This window comes from Mustela lutreola, chromosome 7, assembly GCF_030435805.1.
Source record: "Mustela lutreola isolate mMusLut2 chromosome 7, mMusLut2.pri, whole genome shotgun sequence".
Lineage (NCBI taxonomy): Eukaryota > Metazoa > Chordata > Mammalia > Carnivora > Mustelidae > Mustela > Mustela lutreola.
The window spans coordinates 121566459-121590534 of record NC_081296.1 but is presented as its reverse complement, the minus strand read 5'-3'; the positions used below and the strand labels follow the sequence as shown (position 1 = coordinate 121590534).

The window sequence follows — 24076 nt, the reverse complement described above, 5'->3', positions numbered from 1 at the left end:
ACGGTCCTGGAAGAGGCTGGTATTGTTCATCTTCAAGGATCTCTAGTTTAGAGCCCCAAAATGCCTGTTTGGGGGCAAGAGGGCACAAAGCGGCGGACGAACAAAACGCACACCCGTTTGCGGACGCTCCGCTGATGGGCTGAAGCCGCGCTGTGCGTGGTACGTCGTGGCGCACGCCGTGCGTGGTACGTCCGTGTGCGTGGTACGTCCATGTGCTCGCTGTGCGTGGTGTACCTGTGTGCGTGCCATGCTTCTGCCCACAGCAGGGACGCCAGGGGTGAATATCTCCTCCCCCAAGAATATTTACTGATTTTACAAAGCCGAGAAGAAAAAAAGTTTTACATTTACAGTCAGTGAGCTTTGTGCTTAGAAGTTTTATTTATGAGTGTTAGAGCAACCATCACCAACTTGGGCACAATTTCAAAACAGCTCCTGTTGGATTCTGGCCATAAAATCACTAAGTTTGTTACGATCTTGTCAAGTAAAAAAAAACCTTTCCTCATACTTTAGAAAAACTGCTAATCACTAATAATTTATGCTCAAAGTGGTGGCTTCACATAAAGAGATGAAACACCACTGTTCTGAACATCTAAGTATATGAATTAATCTCAGAGTCCCACGCACGAGAGCGGGTGGAGAAATCCTCCCAACGCAATCCGACCAAAGGACTCCAAGAGAGAATTAAGTGTTGAAAAGAGGTCAGTATTACAAATCGGAAGGAACACAGAACACGGAAGGGACGTGACACTGATTCTGAGAGTAGAGAATCTTCCTCTCAGAAGGAGATTCAGCTAGAAAACCTTGCAGTTCTGGACACGAGGATTGCAATGAATAGACAACAAACAGCATGAAAGGGACAGCGAAGCAAATATCAAAGTTCTCTTGAGAGATGATGCTTGTACCTCTTTCTGCCCCACCCAGTTAGAAGGCCTATTTCCAGAAAAGGATTTCCTCCAGTGTTAGGGTGGAAGCATATGGCAGGAAATCGCTGCTTTGGTCCTGGCTGTGTAAAGGGGAGCATCCTCAAGTATGGAAATAAACCGAAGTGACCTAGATGGGATGGATCTCAACCAGGTGAGATGTGGGAGGGCATGAAGTTAAGGAATTTATAATTATGAGCTTGAACTGGGGAAATGAATCTGACTCCTGTTCACCTCTCCAACCTCTGCAAGAATTTCTCCTGTCCTAACCCAATGGGATTAAAATACTTGACTGCCCCTGTTTGAGAAAAAACAACATACCGGGCAGGGAAGAAATGTATTAAAAACCTGAGCGTCTTGAAAAGTCACTTCAGGGGAGAATCCTTCATCTGCTGTCTGTGCACAGGAAGCAAAAGAAGGAAAGTAAAATAAAGGCCAAGGCCCTTTTGTCCACAAATAATAAGAGGGAAGCAAAAGGAATTCTCACTCTGCCCAAGTAAAATCCAAAACCATAAGCTCCCCTTGAAGCAACAGCCCGCCTCCACCAGAAGCATCCTGGGATTGGCATGAGTTAGCATTCCGTTGTGACACTAGGCTCTGACAATTAATGACACAGGAAGAGGTGACTTTCCCACCTTGGCTCAGCTTCCCAGCCATCCTGGGAGGAGAGCAGCTCTCAGGACAGCTTGATGGGAAGGTCTTCCCCGTATTTCCGGAGCAGCTTCTGATGGTTGTGGTCCACTGACCACTGCTGGGGCAGGTGCTTGGGCTGCATGGAGTCCAGGAAGTGCTGTCGCCAGCGGCTCTCCAGCTGCATGAGGGAGCGCAGCCCGCCCTGGCTGTGGCACTGCACCACCTTCAGCCCATGAGGAATGTAGTTTTCGTTGGAAATCCTGGCAAGACACAAAGCACAAGGGTCTGAGGAAGACAAGCACAGGACGGTGTCACAGACGGCTCCAAATGCTGTGGGCCAGGGGGCTCCCACAATGTTAGATCAGGAGGTTCCTGGACTTCTAAAGGTTGATTCCTTTAGTGCTTTTTAAAAAATTTTATTTATTTGAGAGAGAGCACGTGAGCACAAGCAGGGTGTGGGGTGGCAGAGGCAAAGGGAAAAGCAGATTCCCCGCTGATTGGGGCTCAATCCCAGGACCCTGGGGTCATAATCTGAGACAAAGGCAGATGCTTAACTGAGCCACCCTGGCGCCCCCTACTTTAATGTTTTTTAAAGCATCTTTCCTACATCTGCCATTTTAAGAAGTCATTTGGACATACTGCACACAATCTGACAGAAGATATTTGGGGATTCTGAGCTATATTTGTGGGAGGCCACTGCCGGAAGCTCAGCCCCCACTACAGGAGCCGCACTGTCTGGCTGACAATGAGTGAAGAACGTTGTTTTTTTATTTACTCCGGGGTTACTCAGGTACCAGCTTGTCCTTCTCAACCATACTCAGTATTTATATGGCGCTGCTAAATCACCCTGTGTGTTCTTATGTTTCAAACGCTGGAATACATACATGTAAAAATGCAAGGTGGGACATTTCTTTAGTGCCTCCTTTCTCACAGGAAGAGTGCCAAACCATACAGCACAGGCAGTAGTCAGTGGTGTTGTAATAGCATTCTAAGGTGACAGATGGGAGCGTCACTTGTGGTGGGCATAGCATAACACATAAACTTGTCGAATCACTGTTGTATACCTGAAACTAATATAACACTGTGCATCATGTGTCACAATGTTGTGTCAGCTACACTTCAACTTTTAAAAAATTGAAATTAAAAAAAGATGGGGGTGCCTGGTTGACTCAGTCAGTAGGACATGTGACTCTTGATCACATGGTCATGAGATCGAGCTCCACGGTGGACCGAGAGATTAATTAAAAAAAATCAACAAATAAAAATCTTCGGGCACATGGCTGGCTCAGTCAGTAGAAATGCAGCTCTTAATCTTGGGGTTGTAAGTTCAGACCCCATGTTGGGTGTAGAGATTACTCAAAGTCTTTGGAAAAAAAAAAAAAAGCCAAACCATATCACGAGAGATGTGTTTTGGTCCCATGAAATACTCAGTTGTGCAGCCGGTGCTGTTTAATGGGAAGATAAATCCTTGCCCTCTTCCTAACTAAGCAGAGAAGCCTTAAAAGTCCTCGGATGTCCTGCAAACAGTGCTTTCACTTCCTGTGAGTAACAACTACTTTTCCGGAGAAAGTCCCTACCCCATGGACTCAGTTCCCCTCCTTGCATTCATACCCCACTCTCATTCCTCCCTTCCAACACTCCCTCCCTCATTCCAGCAGTACCAGTGCCCTCCAGAAATCTGCAGCCACCTTACTGCTTAGCTGACAAGTGTCCCTAACTTGCCTATCTTCCCCCAAACAGCTTCTTCTCAGTCCAGACAGCCAAGTCCAGCATCCCTCTATCCTAGTCAGCAAGGTGATTGGTTAGAAAGGTCTGTGACTGAAAGGGGAAGTTTAGTTGTATTAGCAAATACATCTGGGAATTGGTTGGAGGAACCATTCTCATTAATTTCTCATTGGACCTTGGCAAGTTACTTAACTTTAACCTCAGGGTAGCTAACATAAAAAATAACATCTATGCTACAACCTCACAAAATAGTTAGGAAGAATCAAAATAGGACAAAACTCATTAGTACTGTTTTCTAACTTCGAAATATTTAACAAATGCAAGATATAATGCTAGCAGTTACCAGTAAGAAATCTAAATCCTATTTCAAATGGTTGTTAGAAGAACCGATTAAGACAATTTATAGAAAGTTTATTAGGTTGGATAAATAGAGCAGGATAACTTGGGACGCCTGGGTGGCTCATTCAGTTAAGCATCCACCTTCAGCTCATGTCCTGATCTCAGGGTCCTTGGGATCAAGTCCCACATCGGGCTCCCTGCTAGGTGGGGAGCCTGCTTCTCCCTCCCTCTGCCAGCTTCTCCCCCTGCTTGTGCTCTCTCCCTCTGACAAATAAACAAAATATTTAAAAATATATTTAAATAGATTAAGACACCTACAACCATTTGATAAATGTTTGCTGCGATCTTTAAGATTCCGGGGTAATGAAACTGAAGTACAGCCAAGCAGCATCACTCTCACGGTTTTGGGAACTTATCAGTGCAATTCTTTCGGGCTCTAGTACTCCTGGAAAAGTGGTAACAGGAAGCAAAACTGGAGCAGGGGGCCCAGAGTTTCTTTCACCTCAGCCCTGTACCCATTCATTTGTCAGGGCCATCGGCTTCTCATTTAGGAACACTGAATTAAGTCATGAGTTCAACTCATGGGGAAGGAGAGGAAGCAAAGGAAGGAAGGAAAAAGAGAATAGTATGAATGGTAAGACCAATTCTGGCCAGTTCTATTTGGTGGGCCAGTACCCTGAATGCAGATGAGACAGCAAACATGAATCCATTGGTCTCAGTTCCCAAAGACCTGGATGAGGTAAGGGACAGAAAGCCATGTACATTGTACTCAAAAGCAACTTCAGAGACTTGGGGTTATTTTTTGAGTATTATTTTCATCTCCTCTGCTGACTTCAGGATTCACTTCTGCACAGAATCTCTAAGGCAGAGCTCCACTGCATTTGAACTCATCTGCTCATCATGAAAATGGCTGGACAGAGATGACCCTGAAGGGTCAAGGACAGAAGGCAAGTCTCCTATGGAAAGGAACCTCTCACACCGATTCTTCTATCCCAGCCCCATGGTATTTTAAGCCATTAGATACTCAATGGGGTAACAGGAGGCTATGCTCTGCGCCTAAACGGCTCTTGGCCCCTGCCTGGCCGGCATTCCCGCTAAGCAGGTGGAGCTAGTGCCCCCAGAATGTCCCCCAATCCCTTCCCCGACCGGGAACTGTACACTGTACCTTGTCTCCAGGCTGGCCGCCTCCTGAAGCATCTCCTCCGTGACTGTGTCTGTGTGGTAAAACTCTCTGAGCGCCTGCAGCAGTTCCGCCTTTCGGTGAGCGGGCAGGCTCTCCGCGTTGAGCAGGGCCCTGGCCCCAGACCGTACCTGCCGGCGCTCAGGATCTTCCAGCAGGCGCAGCCCCTCCTCAGAGCCGATGGGGGCCTGGAACTCCCTGGCCAGCTGCTGCTTCAGGTGGTTGTCATAGTAGTTAGAGACGGCGTGGCAGGAGGTACAGAGCAGCAGCACGTCGTGGGAGTTGTGGTCTTTCATCTCAATGGGGAAGTGCTTCCGGTACTCGTGCGGAATCACGTTCTTCCTGCCAAGCCCACCCAGAAGCAGCACTCGTTAGCATCGACACAGAACGCAGGTGGAGCTAGCAGGCAGGCTGCTGGGATCCTCCTCTGGGCGTAAACAGGACCGAGAAGCCTCACGCACCACAACCCAACAGAGACTACATAAAGGCAAAACTGCCTCTTCCACTCTTGGCCTACCTATCTACCTGAGCCTTGGTTTCCTCTCCTCAAGGAGCAAGTTCATACCACGTGCTAGCAAGAGGCAGCAGAGGGCCAAGGCAGAGGGAGGCTAACAACAACCTTTGCAAACACTGTGCTCCCAGAGAGGAAAAGTATCAGAGAAATGAAAAGAAATTCTAATGACCTTCAACATCTGGAAAATAACTCTCAAAGCATGTAGCAGGTCCCTCTACTCCTGAAATTTTGGAAGCCTGGTGACTTAAAAAAAAAAAAAAACAATTTTCTCATCTGAGGAACCCCTTACTCAAACTATTTCCAGGCTCATCAAGGCCCATTGTTAATTTCTAAGGAAAACTGAGCTCTCAGGAAAAACTCTTGGCACACAACTATTTGTCTCATTTTATAAGAGGAGAGTAGGAGAGTGAGTTACTCTACTGAAGGCAGGGAGTAGAGCCAAAGTATGCCTTCAGGTCATCCAAAAACAGGCATACCTCATTTTACTGCACTTTACAGATACTGCATTTTTTACAAACTGAAAGTCTGTGACAACTCTGCATCGGGCAAATCTATTGGCCTCGTTTTATTTTTTTTTAAGATTTTATTTATTTTATTTGACAGATAGAGATCACAAGTAGGCAGAGAGGCAGGCAGAGAGAGAGGGAAGCAGGCTCCCTGCTGAGCGGAGAGCCCAATGTGGGGCTCGATCCCAGAACCCTGGGAATCATGACCTGAGCCGAAGGCAGAGGCTTTAACCCACTGAGCCACCCAGGCACCCCTTGGCCTCATTTTTTTCCCCCAGCAGCATTTGTTCACTTTGTGTCTCTGTGTCACATTTTGGTACCTTTTCCTTATTATTATATTTTTGTGCAGATGTGAGATCACTGTCCTAGGAGTCACTATAGTAACTGATTTGGGAGGCCATGAATCATGCCCACATAAGACTGAGCACTCAATAGATAAATGTGTGTGTTCTGACTGCCTCACCAACCGGCCATTCCCATGTCTCTCTTCCTCTCCTCCGGCCTCCTTATTCCTTGAGATGAAATAATATTGCTCTCAGGCCAATCAATAATCTACTACAATGGCCTCTAAGTGCTCACGTGGAAGGAAGAGTGGCATGTCTCCCACTTCAAATCAAAAGGTAGAAATGATTAGGTTTAGTGAGGAAGGCATGTCAAAAGCCAAGACAGACCAAAAGCTAGGCCTCCTGCTCCAGTTAGCCAAGTTGTGAGTGCACAGGAAAAGTTATCCAAGGAAATTAAAAGTGCTGCTCCAGCAAACATGTAAATGCTGTGCAAACAAAACAGCCTTACTGCTGGTATAGAGAAGGGTTCGTGATCGGGACAGAAGATCACACTGGCCATACAGTTATCTTAAGCCAAAGCCTAATCCAAGCCAAGCCCGAACTCTCTTCAATTCTGTGAAGACTGAGACAGGTGAGGAAGCTGCAGAAGAAAATTCTGAAGCTAGCTGGGGTTGGTTCAAGAAGTTTAAGGAAAGAAACTATATCCATAAACATCAAAGTACAAGATGAAGCCCTAAGTGCTGATGGAGAAGCTCCAGCAAATTATGCAGAAGATCCAGCTAAGATCATTAATGAAGGTGGCTACATGTAGGAGCAGATTTTCACTGTGGATGAAACAGCCTTCTCTTGCAAGAAGATGCCATCTAGGATTTTCATAGCTAAAGAGAAGTCAAGGGGCGCCTGGGTGGCTCAGTGGGTTAAAGCTTCTGCCTTTGGCTCAGGTCATGATCTCAGGGTCCTGGGATTGAGCCCTGCATCAGGCTCTCTGCTCAGCATGGAGTCTGCTTTCTCCTTTCTCTCTGCCTCCTTGTGATCTCTGTCTGTCAAATAAATAAAATCTTAAAAAATAATAATAATAAAGAGAGAGAGAAGTCAATGCCTGGCTTCAAAACTTCAAAAGCCAGACTGACTCTCTTGCTTGGGACTAATGCATCTGGTGACTTTAAATTGAACCCAGTGCTTATGGACCACTCCCAAAATCCCAGAGCCCTTCAGAATTATGCTAAATCTACTCCACTTGTACTCTCTAGATGGATGACAGCATATCTGTTTACAGCATGGTTTACTGAATATTTTAAGCCTACTGTTGGGACTACTAATCAGGAAAAAAAAAATTCCTTTTCAAATATTACTGCTTGGGGCACCTGCATGCCTCAGTCAGTTGAGTGTCTACCTTTGGCTGAGGTCATGATTCCAGGGTTGTGGGACTGAGCCCCACATAGGACCCCTGCTGTAGAGAGCTGGCTTGTCCCTCTCCCTGTGGCCCCCAGCCCCTACTCATGCTCTGTGATTTCTCTCTCCCTCCCTCTCTCAAATAAATAAATAAAATCTTTTTAAAGTAAAATAAAACATTACTGCTCATTGAGAGTGTATCTGGTTACCCAAGAACTCTGATAGAGATGTACAATGAAATTAATGATCTTTTCAGGTCTGCTAACACAACATCCATTCTGCAGCCCATTGATCAAAGAGTAATTTTGATTTTTAAGCCTTATTATTTAAGAAATACTTTTCATAAGGGCTATAGCTACCATAAATAGAGATGCCTCTAATGGATCTTGGCAAAGCAAACTGAAAACCTTCTGGAAAGGATTCACCATTCTAGAGGCCATTAAGAATATTCATGATTCATGGGAAGAGGTGAAGATACCAACATTAATTAACAGAAGTCTCTAGCCCTTATGGAGGACTTTGAGGGGTTTAAGACTTTGGTGGAGGATGTAACTACAGATGTGGTGGAAATAGCTAAAGAACTGGAATTAGAAGTGGAGCCTGCAGGTGGAAGTGAATTACTGCAACTGTTTCATCCCACAATAAAACTTACAAGGATGAGGAGTTGCTTCTTGTTGAATGAGCAAAGAAAGAGGTTTCTTGAGATGTGAAGACTATTGAAATGACAACATATTACATAAACTTAGTTGACTAGACAGTGGTAAAATGTGAGAACTCTCCATTTTGGAAGAAGTTCTGCTGTGGGCAAAATGCTATCAAACAACATCACATGCTAAGGGAAATCCTTCAAGAAGGAGAGGTTCATCAATACAGCAAACTTCACTGTTAACTTATTTTAAGAAACTGCCACAGTCACCACCCTCATCAGTCAGCAGCCATCAACACCATGGCAATAATCTCCTCCAGCAAAAAGATTACAACTCTCTGAAAGCTCAGATGAGGTTAGCATTTCTTAGCAATAGAGTATTTTTATTTATTTATTTATTTTTAAAATAATCTCTATACCCAACATGGGGCTCGAAGTCATGACCCCAAGATCAAAAGTCACATCCTCTACTGGCTGAGGCAGCCAGGCACCCCAGCAGTAAAGTTTTTTGTTTTGTTTTGTTTTATATAGAGAGTGTGAGGAGGGGACAAGGGGTAGAAGTAGAGGGAGAGAGAAAGAAGCTCAAGGATGCTCCATGCTCAGCACAGAGCCTGATGTAGGGCTGGATCTCATGACCTTGAGATCATGACCTGAGCCAAAATCAAGAGTCAGATGCTTAACCAACTGAGACAGGCGCCCAGCAATAAAGTATTCTTTTTTTTTTTTTAATATATTTTAATTTATTTATTTGAGGGAGACACAGAGATAGCAAGTGGGGAAAAGAGGGAGAAGCAGGCTCCCTGCTGAGGAAGGAGCCTGACATGGGCCTTGATCCCAGGACCCTGGGATCATGACCTGAGCCAAAGACAGATGCTTACCCGACTGAGCCACCTAGGCATCCAGCAATAAAGTATTCTTAAATGAAAGTATATACATTGTTTTTTTAGACATAACATTACTGCACAACTAACAGTACAGAGTATAATATAAACAATTTTTATATGCACTGGGAAAGCCAGAAAATTCATTTGACTCACATTTTTTTTTTAAAAGATTTTATTTATAGGGTGCCTGGGTGGCTCAGTTGTTAAGCATCTGCCTTCAGTTCAGGTCACAATCCCAGGATCCTAGGATCAAGCCCCGCCTCGGGCTTCTTGCTCAGCAGGAAGCCTGCTTCTCCCTCTCCCACTTCCCTTACTTGTGTTCCTGCTCTTGCTGTGTCCATCTCTGTCAAATAAATAAATTAAATTAAATTAAATTAAGATTTTATTTATTTATTTATTTTTGGAAAAAGACAGAGCATGAGTGGATAGGAGCAGAGGGAGAGAGAGAACCTTAAGGAGGCTCCATACCCAGTATGGACCCCAATGCGGCTTGATCTCATCACCCTGAGATCATGTCCCGAGCTGAAGTCAAGAGTTGGCCATTTAATTGACTGAGCCACCCAGGCACCCCTAAAGATTTTACTTTTAATTAATCTCAACACCCAACATGGGCCTTGAACTTACCACCCCAAGATCAAGAGTCGCACACTCCACCGACTAAGCCAGTCAGGTGCCCCTGACTCATTCACTTTATTGCGGTATTTGCTTTACTATGGTGGGCTGGAACCAGACCCGCAATATTATACTCCATGAGCAGTATCAAGGCTCAGAAAGTTGTGAGCCACGCATGGGAGGATTATAAGGACACATAGAAAAAGGCAGCTTCTGAAGGACATGGGTCTCCAGTCTTTCATGAGCAAAGGGAAACCACTTTCTTTATAGCAAACTGTTACTGAGAAAAATGTTGCATTCTTGAAACCAAGAATGGGACCCAAGACAGACAGGAGAGCATGAAAAGGACTACACAGATGGCAGAAGTTCTCAGGAGTACTGAGATGACCCCTATGGACACGTCTCTCAGCCGAAATTGGCAGATTCAACCAAGACCCCTGAGGGCTCCACATGTGGCTACAAAGGCAACTTCCATCAGAGGCAGACAATCTGGGTGGCTGAACCCCACACTCACCGAATGTACGAATCTTTCTTGCCACAGACTACACACAGGTTCTCTTTAACCATCAGGTAATAGTCTCCTGGAGATTCAGGTCTTCCTGCGGGTTCAAACTGCAGCTTGACCACAAAAGGCTCCTCACTCACCAGCTCTGAGAGAAAAGATAAGAGACCAGCATTTGCCCACCCATCCCTCTGGAAAGAAGCCCCACCTGAAATGTTCTCTGTAGTGTCCTGGCAGAGAGTAGGATTTCTGGGTTTTGAATAGCCATGTCCCACTTGTCTCAAGGTCGTTCTGCCTTCTTCTGTTCCTCCCTGCCCCTTGTCTCTCTGTCTCCTCACTCCTGCCAATACCCACGTGCACCTAAATGCAAATGCAAGGACAGGTGAGTCTCACACCTCCAATGCCTTTGTCCAGGTACCACTGAGCTTTCCTTCGGTCACAAGTGCAGAGAGGCTGTCCGTCAGGAGCATGGAGGAAGCAGTTATCATACAGAGGGGATTTTCTGCAGGGAAAGGAGAGATTAATAAAACTGGAAACTACCTATGGATCAAGGTAGCTTGATCTATGTTGTCTTCTGAGTGACTGCTATTCTCAACACTAGGGTCCAATATTATATTTATGGAAAAAAAACTAATGGGGCAAAAAGTCTTGATTGTTCCTCCATCTTCATGGGGCTAGGAACTAAAAATGAATTCGTTTAGCTAGTTTTTATATTTATGGAACAAGGAGTGAGTTGGGTAGTATATATACAACAGCTCTGTTGTGAAAGCGAACAGGAACAGAGCACCAAGAACACTGCTCTACAGAGTAATCATTGGGTTAAACAAAGTAAATTAAAATTAAAGAACTTCAAGCTAAAGTAATGAGGGCCACATGGGTTTATTTCTGGCTCATACGCAATACTGGCTTCAATTTAATCATCCAATTCCTAAAGGCACTCTGCTACAGGGACCAAACTTCCACTCCAAAGCACTTATTAGTCATCTTTCTGCAACAGAGGCGTTAAGTTGTACAGAAAAACTCTCACTGGTTAGAGAATAATATTGGCTTAGAGCTGGATGCCTTTCTAAATAATCAAATACCAAATGAACAGGAAATCAGATGATGCATTTCTCCTGAAATGTATGAGGCAATTCATGCCATTCATTTTCACAGCTATCCTGAGCAAGCAAGGAGTAATAATTATACCCTCATTTATAACTGGAGAGGTTATAGGGCTCAAATCATACCAGGATCAGCGACAAAGCTAGGTTAAGCTCTCCTTATGGGCACTCAATTCTAAAAATTAGAAAGTAAAAGAAGGGAAAAGGAGGAAAACACATAAATAGACCAAAGGTTAGCTCTAAATGTCCTTGAAGGAAAGGGAAAAAAAAAATTAACCTCTGGGGGGAAAAATTAACCCCTTGAGCACCATCGTCCTACCACACAATCTTCTCCCCAGACCTAAGATGAGGCATCATGTCTTTTGCTGGAGGCTGGGCCTCTGCATCTCTCTCTACCAGACAGAGAACAACTCAGTTACCTGGCCGAATAGCCCACCCCCAAGGGCTTTCTTTTATGCTTTCTGGGGTCTTTCCCTTGGTGGTTGCCTGGCGTCATTCCATCTGTCTTAGACTTCTTATTTCTTGGCTTCTGCTGAGTTTCTGCTGCTTCCCCATTAACCTCTTCCCCCAGTCGGCTGAGTCCTTTGCTTCGGAATGGGATGTCTACCATATCCTGGCAATTTTCCAAGACTTTTCTCCAACCCACATGGTCATCGTTTTCGTCTACAGTTGAATTCCTAGAGAAAGGGTATCCAAGAAGATGGAGAAAGAGAGCCACTGAAATCTGGGCATCCCTGGCAGCATAAATCACCTGAAGAGAAAAGTCAGAGATCAGTGGAATCTGGAAGGCACACCAGAGAGAGCAATTGCCAAGTCAGTTACAAAGACACAGACAACTTTCAGGATTCTAATTCAAGATGTACAATACCCGAAGCACTGTGTACTTCTTAAAAACCTTTTATGATGAAATATTTTGCACTATATGAAAGTAAACTGAATAGTATAATGAATCTTCATGTTTCTTATCTATGTTATAACTTATTTTAGCTAAAGTTAACTTATTTTAGCTAAAATAATGACTTACTTTGAATATTCAAAAATCCTAACCTATACAAACCAGTGAAGTTTCTTTCTCTTTGTTACCAAACCTGATGGACAGACTTTTCTCAAGTTTGGTAATTTGAGAAAAAAGAGCAGTCCCCACAAGTGTGACAAGTCCATGAAATTCACTTTGGAGGTGGCCAACATCTAGACCACCTGAAAACAAGATTCACTGAGAGGTCTGTGTAATTGCCAATCAGAAACAACCTGCCATACCTATTAATAAGATGTGGAAAACAAACAGGTTTCAAGCATGGGCCTCAAGTCAAAAGTCACAAGGGCTCATTTCTGAAATGAATAAATTTCAGATTATATGGTATAATCTACCATAACAATAACGGTAAGTCACTCTCCCAAACAACTTGACAGGAGAGCTGGTCATAAATAAAAGTAGCCAAGACTATCATTAAGAGCTTTTCCCAAAAAAGGGAGTAAAGACTTTAAAATTCCTTTAATTTACCTTTAGTAACCAAGCCTGGTAAATAATACTATTAGGAAGGATTTATTATGCTTTTAGAATAAAACAGGTTTGGATAAAATTTTCCATCTAGACTCAACAATCTATAATCTACCACCCAGCTGTCTCCCACTGGAAAAAACTGTGTTTGAATGTGAAGAGTTTAAAGTGTTTTCTAGGGGCACCTGGGTGGCTCAGTCAGTTAAACGTCTGCCTTCAGCTCAGGTCATGATCCCAGGGTCCTGGGATCGAGCCCCACATTGGGCTCCCTGCTCAGCGGGAACATGCCTCTCCTCCTGCTCATTCTCTCTGTCTCACTCTCTCTCTCAAATAAATAAATTTTTCTTTTAAAGTGCTCTTTTAACAAACTGTTTTCAAATGATAAGGAAACCAAGGCACTTTCAACAGATGCTGTTGAGACAACTGGATGACCACATGTGAAAGAATGAAGTTGGACCCCTACCTTATATCACACACAAAAATGAACTCAAAATGGGTCATAAACCTAAATGTAAGAGCTAAAACCTAAGACTCGTAAATGAAAACATAGGAGTAAATGTTCATCACCTTGGGGTAGGCAATGATTTCTTGGATACAACACCAAAAGCGTAAGTGATAAGCGAAAAAAATAGATTAACTGGGCATCATCAAAATTAAAATATTTTTTGCTTCAAATGATGATCTCAGTCAAATAAGTGAAAAGACCACCTGAAGAATGGGAGGAAATACTTACACATTATATACCTAATAAGGGACAAGCATTCAAAATATATGAAGAACTCTCAGAAGTCAACAATACAAAAACAACTCAATTAAAATATGAGCAAAAGGGGCGCCTGGGTGGCTCAGTCATTAGGTGTCTGCCTTCGGCTCAGGTCATGATCCTGGGGGTCCTGGGATCAAGCCCCACATTAGGCTCCCTGCTCAGCAGGCAGACTGCTACTCCCTCTCCCACTTCCCCTGTTTGTGTTCCCTCTCACTGTGTCTCTGTCAAATAAATAAAATCTTTAAAAATAAAATAAAACATGAGCAAAGGATCTGAATAGATGTTTCTCCAAAGAAAATACATAAATAGTCAACAAGCACATGGAAAGATGTTCAGCATCATCAGCCACTAGGGAAACGTAAATCAAAACCACAATCAAATACTATTTCATACTTACTAGGATGGCTCTAATCAAAATGATAGACAATAACAAGAGTTGGTAAGGATGTGTAAAATTTGAACCTTCGTATATTATTGGTAAGAATATAAAATGGTGCAGCTACTTTGCAAAACAGTCTGGCAGTTCCTTAAACAGTTAAACATAAAGGTTATGACTCAGCAATTCCACTCCTAGGTATATATCCAAGATAAGTAAAAACACATGACATATGTCCACATAAAATTTTATACACAAATATTCATAGTGGCATTTTTCATAACAGCCAAAAAATGAAAGCCATCCAAATCCCCACCAGTTGATGAATGGATAAATAAAATGTAGTATATCCATACAATGAACTATTGCATAGCAATAAAAAGAAATGAACTACCAATAAATGTTATAACATGAATGAACCACAAAAACATGCAAAATTAAGAAGCCAATCAATCACAGGGGCGCCTGGGTGGCTCAGTGAGTTAAAGCCTCTGCCTTCTGCTCAGGTCATGATCCCAGGGTCCTGGGATCGAGCCCCACATCAGGCTCTCTGCTCAGTAGGGAACCTGCTTCCTCCTCTCTCTCTGTCTGCCTCTCCGCCTACTTGTGATCTCTGTCTGTTAAATAAATAAAATCTTTAAAAAAAAAAAAAAGAAGAAGCCAATCACAAAAGACCATATATTGTATGGTTCCATTTATATGAAATGTCCAAAATAGGCAAATCTATAAAGACAAAACGTAGATTAGTGGTGATTGCCCAGTGTTAAGGTGTTGTGGCAGGGGATGGGAAGTGACTGTAGGATGGGGAGTGACTGTTAATCACTACGGAGTTTCTTTTTGGGGGATAAAAATGTTCTAAAATTAGATAGTGGTGATGATTGCACAACTCTATAAAAATACTAAAATACATTGATTTGTACACTTTTTTTTTTAAGTGGGTTCCATGTCCAACATGAGGTTTGAACTCAGGACCCTGAGAAGAAGAGTCACATGCTCTACAGACTGGGCCAGCCAGGTACCCTGATCTGTGTACTTTAAATGTCTGAATGTTATTGCATGTAAGTGATACCTCAATAAAACTGCTAAAAGAAAGAAACCAACCAACCAACACACAAAGAAGTGACTTTCTCCTAGTCACAGAAAGTCAGAAATAGCTGCAGAAATCAAATTCAGAGAATCTGACTCCCAAAAGTCTCTTACAGGATAATGTTAACCTGAAGATACCAGCTAAATCTTTCCAATAATAACATTTTGGAAGGATGAACAAGTGGTGACCAACTCAGCAAACAAGAGAAGGCTAAAATCTAGGCCTATGGGGGTGGTAAGCCAAAAATCCAAGAATCAAGTCAATTTGAGCCACAGAGAATGGCAAAGCATTAGGAATGGGAAGCACCAGGTACTTCTGTGAAAGTAAGTACAAGTAGGGATGAAAACAAGAAGATAAGGTGCAAGCTTCCATAAAGAACACTTAGGACTCTAGACCCTCTCCTTTATACCCCAGGGGTGGCAATGACTCCTTCTCTAACCCCAGAAGAGCAAAAGTTTAAGTCATATAATGGCTGACTCACAGAGGATCTGGATCTAGTAATACCACACCTGGCACAGGGTGGGGGCAAAGTGTCACCTGGAAAAGGGATTATGGGAAAGTATACATATGGCTTGGTGAAACTACCAACACCTTTCCCCACTCAGCAACCAGAATATAAGCAGAGGGGCTTATACCTCTTGGGCAGAAGACTAGATGATTCATCTCTGGAGAAACTGAGTAGCCTGAGGAAAAAAGAGTTTCAGTTACTGACATGTGACTGTAATCTACAGGTATTGATAATAACGCCCAGTGGTCAAAAGCCCTGGCTCTATTTGCTATGTTCTCAACCCATTTCTGAAAATTCAAATTTAAACATGATTTCCTGTATTTTCTAAAATCTCATTAAGCATTATGTTTATAATTAGAATGAAATAAACAATAAACATTATTGAAATAAAGAATGAACAGGGGCACCTGGATGGCTCAGTAGGAAGAACGTGCAACCCTTGATCTTGGGATTGCAAGTTCGAGTCGCGTGCCGGGTGTAGAGGTTACTAAAGAAAATAAATAAACTTAAAAAATTAAGAAAAAAAAAAAGAATGAGTAAGAGTCTTTAGGAATTCTGAATTCTCACAATAATAAGGATCACAAATCTGGCTTTAAGATTGGTAGCAATTACCGTTTCCTCCCCAACTTTTTATTTTAAGAGTTTTCAAACCCACAGAAAAAGTTTAAAAAAGCATTATGCCAACTGACATTCACAATCGTCAATATCTGCTTTATCACTTTATAATATGGACACCACACACTTTTTTTTTGCCTGAACACATTTCAAAATTAAGTTGCAGCGATTATGATCCTTCATCTCTAAATGCGTCAGCGTGTACTTCTTAAGAACAAGGACATTCTTCTACATGACCTCATGATTACCACACCCAAGAGCTTTAAAAGTGACAAAGTACAATGATACACAGTTCTATTCGAATGTCTCCAATTGTTCCACACATGTCTTTTCAGATGGTGCAAGATTCTGGGTTTTTAGTAAACTAGAACTGCACAACCCATCACCACAAGCGTTGTTAGAAAAACTTCCATCACCTCAAAAAGAAACCTAATACCCTGTAGCAGTCATCCTCAATGTCTCTCAGCCCTAGGCAACCATTAATTTATGTTGTCTCTATTGATTTTTATATTCTGAACATTTCATAAAAATAGAATCTGATGTTTTCCAACTGGCTTTTTTTCACTTAGCATAATGTTCCCAAGATGCATCCATGCATGTACCATGTGTCCTTTGTATTTCTGAAAAATACTCCATTGTAAGGCTATACAATATTTTACTTATTCATTCAATAGTTGATGAGCCCAATCAACTTTTTAAGGTGTCTTTAAATATGAATGGACGGCCAAGGATCTAAACATTTAAGAAAAATATTTCATGTGAAAGACAAAGACCAAATCAAACATTTCAAATAAGGAACTCAGAGGAAAATGAAGAAATAAAGGAAGAAGAAAACCTGAGAAATCTTTAATACTCAAAGATAACAGAAGATACTGTATCTCTTATACAAAAACAAAGCTATTTTAAAAGTGAATATTCAGAGGAGACCAAGAATCTCTTGTAACTTACAATTATGAAAGGAATAATTAAAAATTCAATAGAAATGTTAGAAGACAAACTTGGGGAAATTTCCTAGAAGGTAAAACAAAAAACACAAAGAGAGAAAATATTTTTCCTAGGAAATCAGAGAATCAATTCAAGGGGGTCCAACATCTAAATAATATGAGTTCTAAAAACAAAAGGGAGGGAAATTTTCATAGAAATATTATGAGAATAATTCTAACTGAAAGATAGATTGAAAGGGTCCACTGGCTTCTAATACTAAAATGGAAGATAGCCCACACTAATGTATACCATCATGAATTTTAAGAACTAAGAATAAAATGAAGATTCTCCAGAAAGAAAAACAAATGACATGCTCAGTATCAATACTGGAAGCTCTAAGACAGGGAACATTACCTTTGAAGTTCTGAAGGAAAATGATTTTCACCATAAATAGCCATACTCAGCAAAAATATCAGTTCACAGACAGGCAAGCCAATATCTTTTCGGACATGGAGGGTGTCACAAATGAGCTTCCTATGCTCCCTCTCTTAATGTACTCCAAGACAAGGAAGGGAAAAGACATGGAATTTGCAAGACAGAGGATCTACTCCAGAAGAAAGGTGATAGGACTCCCTAGGCTGATGGTGAATGCAGATTCCAGGGTCAGAGCTGGGCAGCAGCTCTGGAAGCAGGATGATGATGGACTCTGTCTGGAAGGGAGGGCTCCAAGGGAAAACAAAAGGAGTAAGTCACCTCACGTGTCTGAACCGGCCAAGAAAAGATATAGGGTTCCATTAAAGAATCCGGGCTTGAAACAGTTAATAGGTAGATAGAAAACAAAGAAAACAGCTTTTTGCCCACCAATCTGCTTTGTGTGGCTCTTGCCATGTTTTCTCACAAGACTTTCAGAAATAAGTGATTCCCAGCCAAGAAACAAAAGCAGAATCATCCCATTCCCCAGTAGATTCGGGTGAAAACTGGTAATAAAATCAGGTATAATTCCAATAGGAGGCCCCTGCCCCCCACTCACCTGAGTGCTCCCTCTTTCTTTCTCTCCAATAAATAAATAAATCTTTAAAGAAGAACCAGACTGGGTCTAGAAGGCATCACGCTTCATGAGGTGGCACACCTAGTTGGCACCACATATTTAATTAAGCTGCATGAAGACCATGTGTTCTATCCTGTCATGGCCGACAGACATGTCTTAGCAGGGAAGTGATTTTTCTCTGTTATTATGCCTCTGCACCAGTAGGCTGGTTCGGTAATAAATGTGAGAGCTTTCGGCTGTACTGCTACTGGGCTTCTGATTTGTGAAGTACTGAATTCCCCCTCCTGTCAGTTCACACATAGCACTGTCCTACAGAACTTTCTGCAGCGACAGAAATACACCCTTAACAACCAAGTATGTAAAATGTGGCTAGGGGGTGCCTGGGTGGCTCAGTTCCTTAAGTCTGCCTTAGGCTCAGGTTATGATCTCGGGAGTCTTGGGATCAGGGTCCCCAATGAGCGGGGTATCTCCTTGTCCCTTGCCCTTCCCCCTACTTGTGCTCTCTCTTTCTCAAATAAATAAATAAAATTTTAAAAAAGAAAAAAAAAAAAGAAAGCAAACAAAAGTACAAATTATTACTCACAAGAAAACAAGAGGCTATATAAGAAAAAAACTGTAGTTTCCTATGTGGCTCAGCTATAAATAATACCAATATAAGTAGATACTAATCTGATAAAAATGATGATTTACCTATATTGGGAAGATATGGAAGGGGAAAAGTATTTGTCTGGGAACAGAGGAATTACAAGAGTACTAAATCATGTCTTCCATTGTAAGAAGTCAAAAAATAATATGAAAAATAATAAAGAGTAATATATGCATGTAATTTAAAAATATAATGGTAATTACCAGGAAGAAATGAAATTGGTTACCATTGAGTGGGAGGAAGACGGAGAACCACTAACTGTTTCTTATAATAAGTCTTACAACACTCTGGTTTTCTAATTACTCATTTGTGTTCATAATAAAAAATTACATTTTCTGAAATGCCTGGCATACAGTAACTGCTCAGAAATATAAAACACAAGAGGGACTCTTACTCTGTTACTTAAGTACCATTTATAAACCACAGACCAGTTATCTTCAGTGAGTCTCTTCTCAGGTATTTCCACCCAACACTTATATTTGAAGATTACAATTACAAGAACAACTATCCTTCACAAGCAATGGCTCTTCCATTCTTCAACTACTCTGACAAGAAGTACCTGGTCCTCGGTAAGATTCTCGGCATCCCAGTTGCTGCAACGAAGCAGGAGGGACTTGTCAAGCGGAAAATTCAAAACCGTCTCAGCAAGTGATTTCAGGCTTAGCCCATTACAGAGCAAATTGTTTCTGCAAGAAATAAGTAAGTTGTGTATCAAAAATGGGCAAAAAAAGAACAGGCAAATCAAAAAAGACATGTAAATGGCCGATACGGGGTGCCTGGGTGGCTCAGTGGGTTAAGCCTCTGATCATGATCTGGTCATGATCTCAGGGTCCTGGGATCGAGCCCGGCATCTGGTTCTCTGCTCAGCGGGGAGTCTGCTTCCCCTACCCCTCTCTCTCTCTCTGCCTGTCTTTCTGCCTACTTGTGATCTCTGCAAATAAATAGATAAAAATCTTTTAAAAATATATATATAAAAAGAAGGAAATAAATGGCCAATACACAGATAGCAGACACTCAAACTCACTAGACATCAAACAAAATAAAATAAAAATTATAAATAATTTGTTTATCAGCCTGCAGATTAAAAAAAAAACAACTATATCTACTATTGTTGAAGCATGAAGAATCAGTCTAATCTAAAACTCATGAACTATCCATTTTTACAAGCTTTATAGAAAATAGTTTAACATTAAAGAGCTTTCAGGGACGCCTGGGTGGCTCAGTTGGTTAAGCAGCTGCCTTCGGCTCAGGTCATGATCCCAGCGTCCTGGGATCGAGTCCCACATCAGGCTCCTTGCTCAGCAGGGAGCCTGCTTCTCCCTCTGCCTCTGCCTGCCATTCTGTCTGCCTGTGCTTGCTCTCCCCCCCCCCTCTCTGATTAAAAAAAAAAAAAAAAAAAAAACCAGAAAATTATTTAAAAAAAAAAAAAAAAAAAAGAGCTTTCAAAATTTTGAACATGAACATTCTCTGATTCACGAATCCCACTTCTAGGAATTTATCCTATGGACAAATGTGCATAAGATGATCTTCACTGCAGCACCATTTATATAGGAGCAAAGAATTGGAAACAACCTAAATATCCATCAACAAAAGGCTAGTTAAATCTCTCTGCAATTAAATTCCATACAGCTATTAAAAATAAGGAAGTGGATGGGGGCATCTGGGTGGCTGAGTCAGTTAAGCATCTGACTCCTGGATTTGGCTCAGGTCGTGATCTCACGAGTCCTGGGATGAAGACCTGCACTGCCACTGCCCTGCTCAGCGGGTAGTCCACATGCTGATTCTCTCCCTCTGCCCCTGCCCCCCAGTCACCTGAGTGCTCCCTCTTTCTCTCTCTCCAATAAATAAATAAATCTTAAAAAAAAAATAAGGATGTAGATCTATACTGATATGAAAAGATATCCATGACCATTAAGTAAAAAGAGACTGTGGGAGAAAACATATGTTGTGGTCCCTTTATGTTAATATATATACCACATTCCAGATGTATGTGTGTGAGTCTAGGTATGAGAGAGACAAAGCACAGAGATAACTAGAAAGATATCAATCATATGTTCATGATATTATCTCTGGGTATGGGACTTATGGTGATTATCTATCTTCTTTACATGTTTCTATATTTGCATTGGCTAGTATTCATGTAATTACTTTTCAAATTTGAAAAAATGGTAATGGCATTTTCATTGAGCAGGTGAAGGTACAAAACAACCTAAATAATCTTTCTGTCCTTCAAATACTTTCTGATTAAAATAGCTGCAGGGTGACAGAAAAAAATTAAGTAGTCCAAGGTTTGGAGATTCCAAACAAGAAATAAATGTGAAATTAGGAACACATTGGTCTACACAAGTGGTGCTAACTTCCTGGCTACCAAGTGAAAGACTAGAAGTTTTAGAGCAGGAGGCTTGGAGGTGGGGTTACGGTAAGCAGGACTCCCTCAGGAACCGTAGGAAATGAAATCATTATAATAATGAAGAAAAGGAAGTCTTTTTCTACAAAAACCAGCAGTAATTGATGGATTTCATTACCCCCAAAAGGCAGCATTGACTAAAAAGTAGAAACAGGTCCAGACATACTTGGGAAAAATACATAATGTCTTGGTTCGATTAAGTGAAAATTAAGGCTTTGGGAGACATAAAATCTCTTTTGTTTTGTTGGAAACTATAAAAGTAATGAATGCTTATTATTAAAAGTACAGACAACAGAAAAGCATCACAGGTGGAAAGTAAAAGCCTATCACCCCATAATTCCACTCCTTGGGAATACTGACTCTTACAGTAGGCTGTGGCCACTCCAGATCTTTTCTATGCACAGACAGATGGTTAAGGAGGAGGAGATAACATGTTTTTGGCATTTGTTCTGTTTTTTTGCTCTACAACTTGCTTTATTACTTAATATATCAGAGACCTCCATCCATGATGATAAGTATAAATGTACTTATTTCATTCCTCTTAATAGCTGTGTAATTTTTCAAACATGGCTATTCCATAATTCTTGAGATCATTACCCCTGGGGAAGGAGAGTACTTAATTTTCAAGCTACTTTATTCCATTTAGGTCATTAGTCCTTTTTTAAACGACATCTATGGAAAGGTTGTGCATTTCTTGAGGATTAATTAAAGACAAGAGGCCATCTTTGCCATTTCAAATTTTCACTAGGAAAGATTCCAAAGTCATATACAACAATCTCTACAGTAAATCATCTCTGATTAACATTTAACACAAAAGATAAAGAGTGAGAGCTGAAAACAGCAGTACACTGCACTGTCTCTGTGGGACACACTTAAAGTGCTTCACGTAGTTTAACTCTTGAGATCCTCACACCAATCCTGGGAGGTGAGAACCTAATTATTGCCGCAGAAGGAAGTGAGGAACAGCACTGCACAGCCCACTCCAGAGTCAACTCTTAGCTCCTATACCCACCGCCTCTAACAGCAGAGGGACAGGGGACACCTCTGGGGAAGCGGTGCCTTGGGAGGGTGGGGCAGAGGGAGGCCTGGCGAGAGGTGGCTGCTGGGGTGACGCTCCAAATACTTTCACAGATTTAAAATCCTTTACAGTAAGTATGTCGATGTATTTCTTGAAAACTTGATACCCACAAGAGTTGTATTTATATAAGCCAAACTACTAAGCTAAAATAAAATTCCATTTTATACTAAAAAAATGACAAGATGAGATTTTAATCAGGCCTTCTCTTACTTTATCAAATCCTCCGAACTTTCAATGTCTGGCATTTGAGGCAGGGAGAGAGGCTACCTCACGCCACTTTATTAAAATGAGGACACCCACCCACGCACATACTCAAGCATATGAAGGTCATTGCCAATCCCTGAAAAACAAGTTAGAATAGAATTTCCATAAGAATAGAATTATTAGTCTGCCACTCTTTTAGCCTAAAGCAGGGTTTGCAAACTCCAGTGTCTATCTGGAGAAGCTAGGGTTACAATGGATGGCAGAGGTGAGGACTGCGGCGATTAAACAGAGCATGAGCATCTAAGGAGGCCAACCTCTCCCCAGCAACCATTTCCATCTAGAACCCCTGACCTCACTTTGTCAAATCATCTGATTTTTCAAAAGCCCCAAATACAGACTTTTACATTAAGTCTTCTGGATTTAAACCAGAAATTCCCAAAAATATCATGGCAGGGGGAGGGGATACGGAAAAAGCAAAAGCAAGGGGAACCTGGGTGGCTCAGTCAGTTGGGTAGCTGCCTTTGGCTCAAGTCATGAGCCCAGGGTCCTGGGATCAAGCCCCATATCGGGCTCCCTGCTCAGCCTGGCTTCCCCCTCCCCTCTGCCTGCTGCTCTGCCTACTTGTGATCTCTCTCTCTCTGTGTCAAATAAATAAATAAATTAATTTTTTAAAAAAAAAGAAGCAAAAGCAAAACATGAAGCCCTGATTTAGCCACTGGTGCAATCAGTTTTCCAACCTCTAGCTTATGGAGACACCTTATCCACGTTTCCCCTACAAAGACCAATCCTAGGTAACTAAAGTTTCCTCAGAAGTTGGAATATTCCCTCACAAATTCATATGTATCTCAGAAGCCTCTAGGTTTCTGAAAAACTCTGGATGCTTCCTTACTATTCTCAGTACTCCAGACATCTTGCTAAGACACTCGACCTGTGGCTCCAGGAACCCCAGCGTTCATACGGACCCTACCTCTGCCTCACAGCTAGGTACCGGAGGTCCAGACACCCCTTAACCACGGGGCCATAGTCCTGCAGGAGCTTGCTGGCATCTTCTGAACATCCTACTCCAACTTTTAAAATAGTGCCATCTGCCAAAATGTCCAACAAAGTTTTTGGTAGTGTTTTTCCTCCACGGATCAGCTTTGGCAAGCGAACCAAGACACAGAAGCCGCTTGGGGAGGCCATTTGAAGGAGTGACAGAGGACTGGCTTTGCCTTCCGAATTCACCTGCAAGAGAAGAAAACAGGGCCACAGGTCATGCCTACCACAGCAGCAAGTACAACATGAAACTGGCAAAAAACAACAACAACAAAAAACAGTCTAACAGGGACATCCTTAACTTCCCAAAGAAAGTGGCTGGCTGAATTTTGGTTCAGATCCAAGGTTGAGCCTATGCTAGCAAATGCAATGGACTCTGTGAAGGTGTAGCCTAAACAAAGGGGCCCCAGCGTGAGACTGAAATGTGAGCAGCTATAAAGACTGACACAGAGGACAGCTGGCGGAGTCACGGGAAACATGCTGGTTTTAAAAGTCTAAATGAGGGACGCCTGGGTGGCTCAGTTGGTTAAGCAGCTGCCTTCGGCTCAGGTCATGATCCCCGAGTCCTGGGATCAAGTCCCACGTCAGGCTCCTTGCTCAGCAGGGAGCCTGCTTCTCCCTCTGCCTCTGCCTGCCTCTCTGTC

At 42.1% G+C, this 24076-nt stretch overlaps 1 protein-coding gene across 2 annotated transcripts in view; it reads right to left on the bottom strand.

Annotated features, from left to right (window-relative positions):
• Window positions 1-354: 354 nt before the first annotated feature.
• Window positions 355-24076, bottom strand: part of EXD2 (exonuclease 3'-5' domain containing 2) — a 54145-nt gene continuing 30423 nt past the window's right edge. For both annotated transcript variants that reach the window (XM_059182429.1, XM_059182430.1), the window contains 7 exons: window positions 23365-23621; window positions 19268-19394; window positions 11660-11991; window positions 10533-10639; window positions 10150-10285; window positions 4783-5139; window positions 355-1813 (listed from right to left, as the gene is read on the bottom strand). In XM_059182429.1, coding sequence (XP_059038412.1) covers window positions 1597-1813; window positions 4783-5139; window positions 10150-10285; window positions 10533-10639; window positions 11660-11991; window positions 19268-19394; window positions 23365-23621 — 1533 coding nt within the window. In that variant the 3' untranslated portion in view covers window positions 355-1596. The remainder of the gene's footprint in view (window positions 1814-4782; window positions 5140-10149; window positions 10286-10532; window positions 10640-11659; window positions 11992-19267; window positions 19395-23364; window positions 23622-24076) is intronic.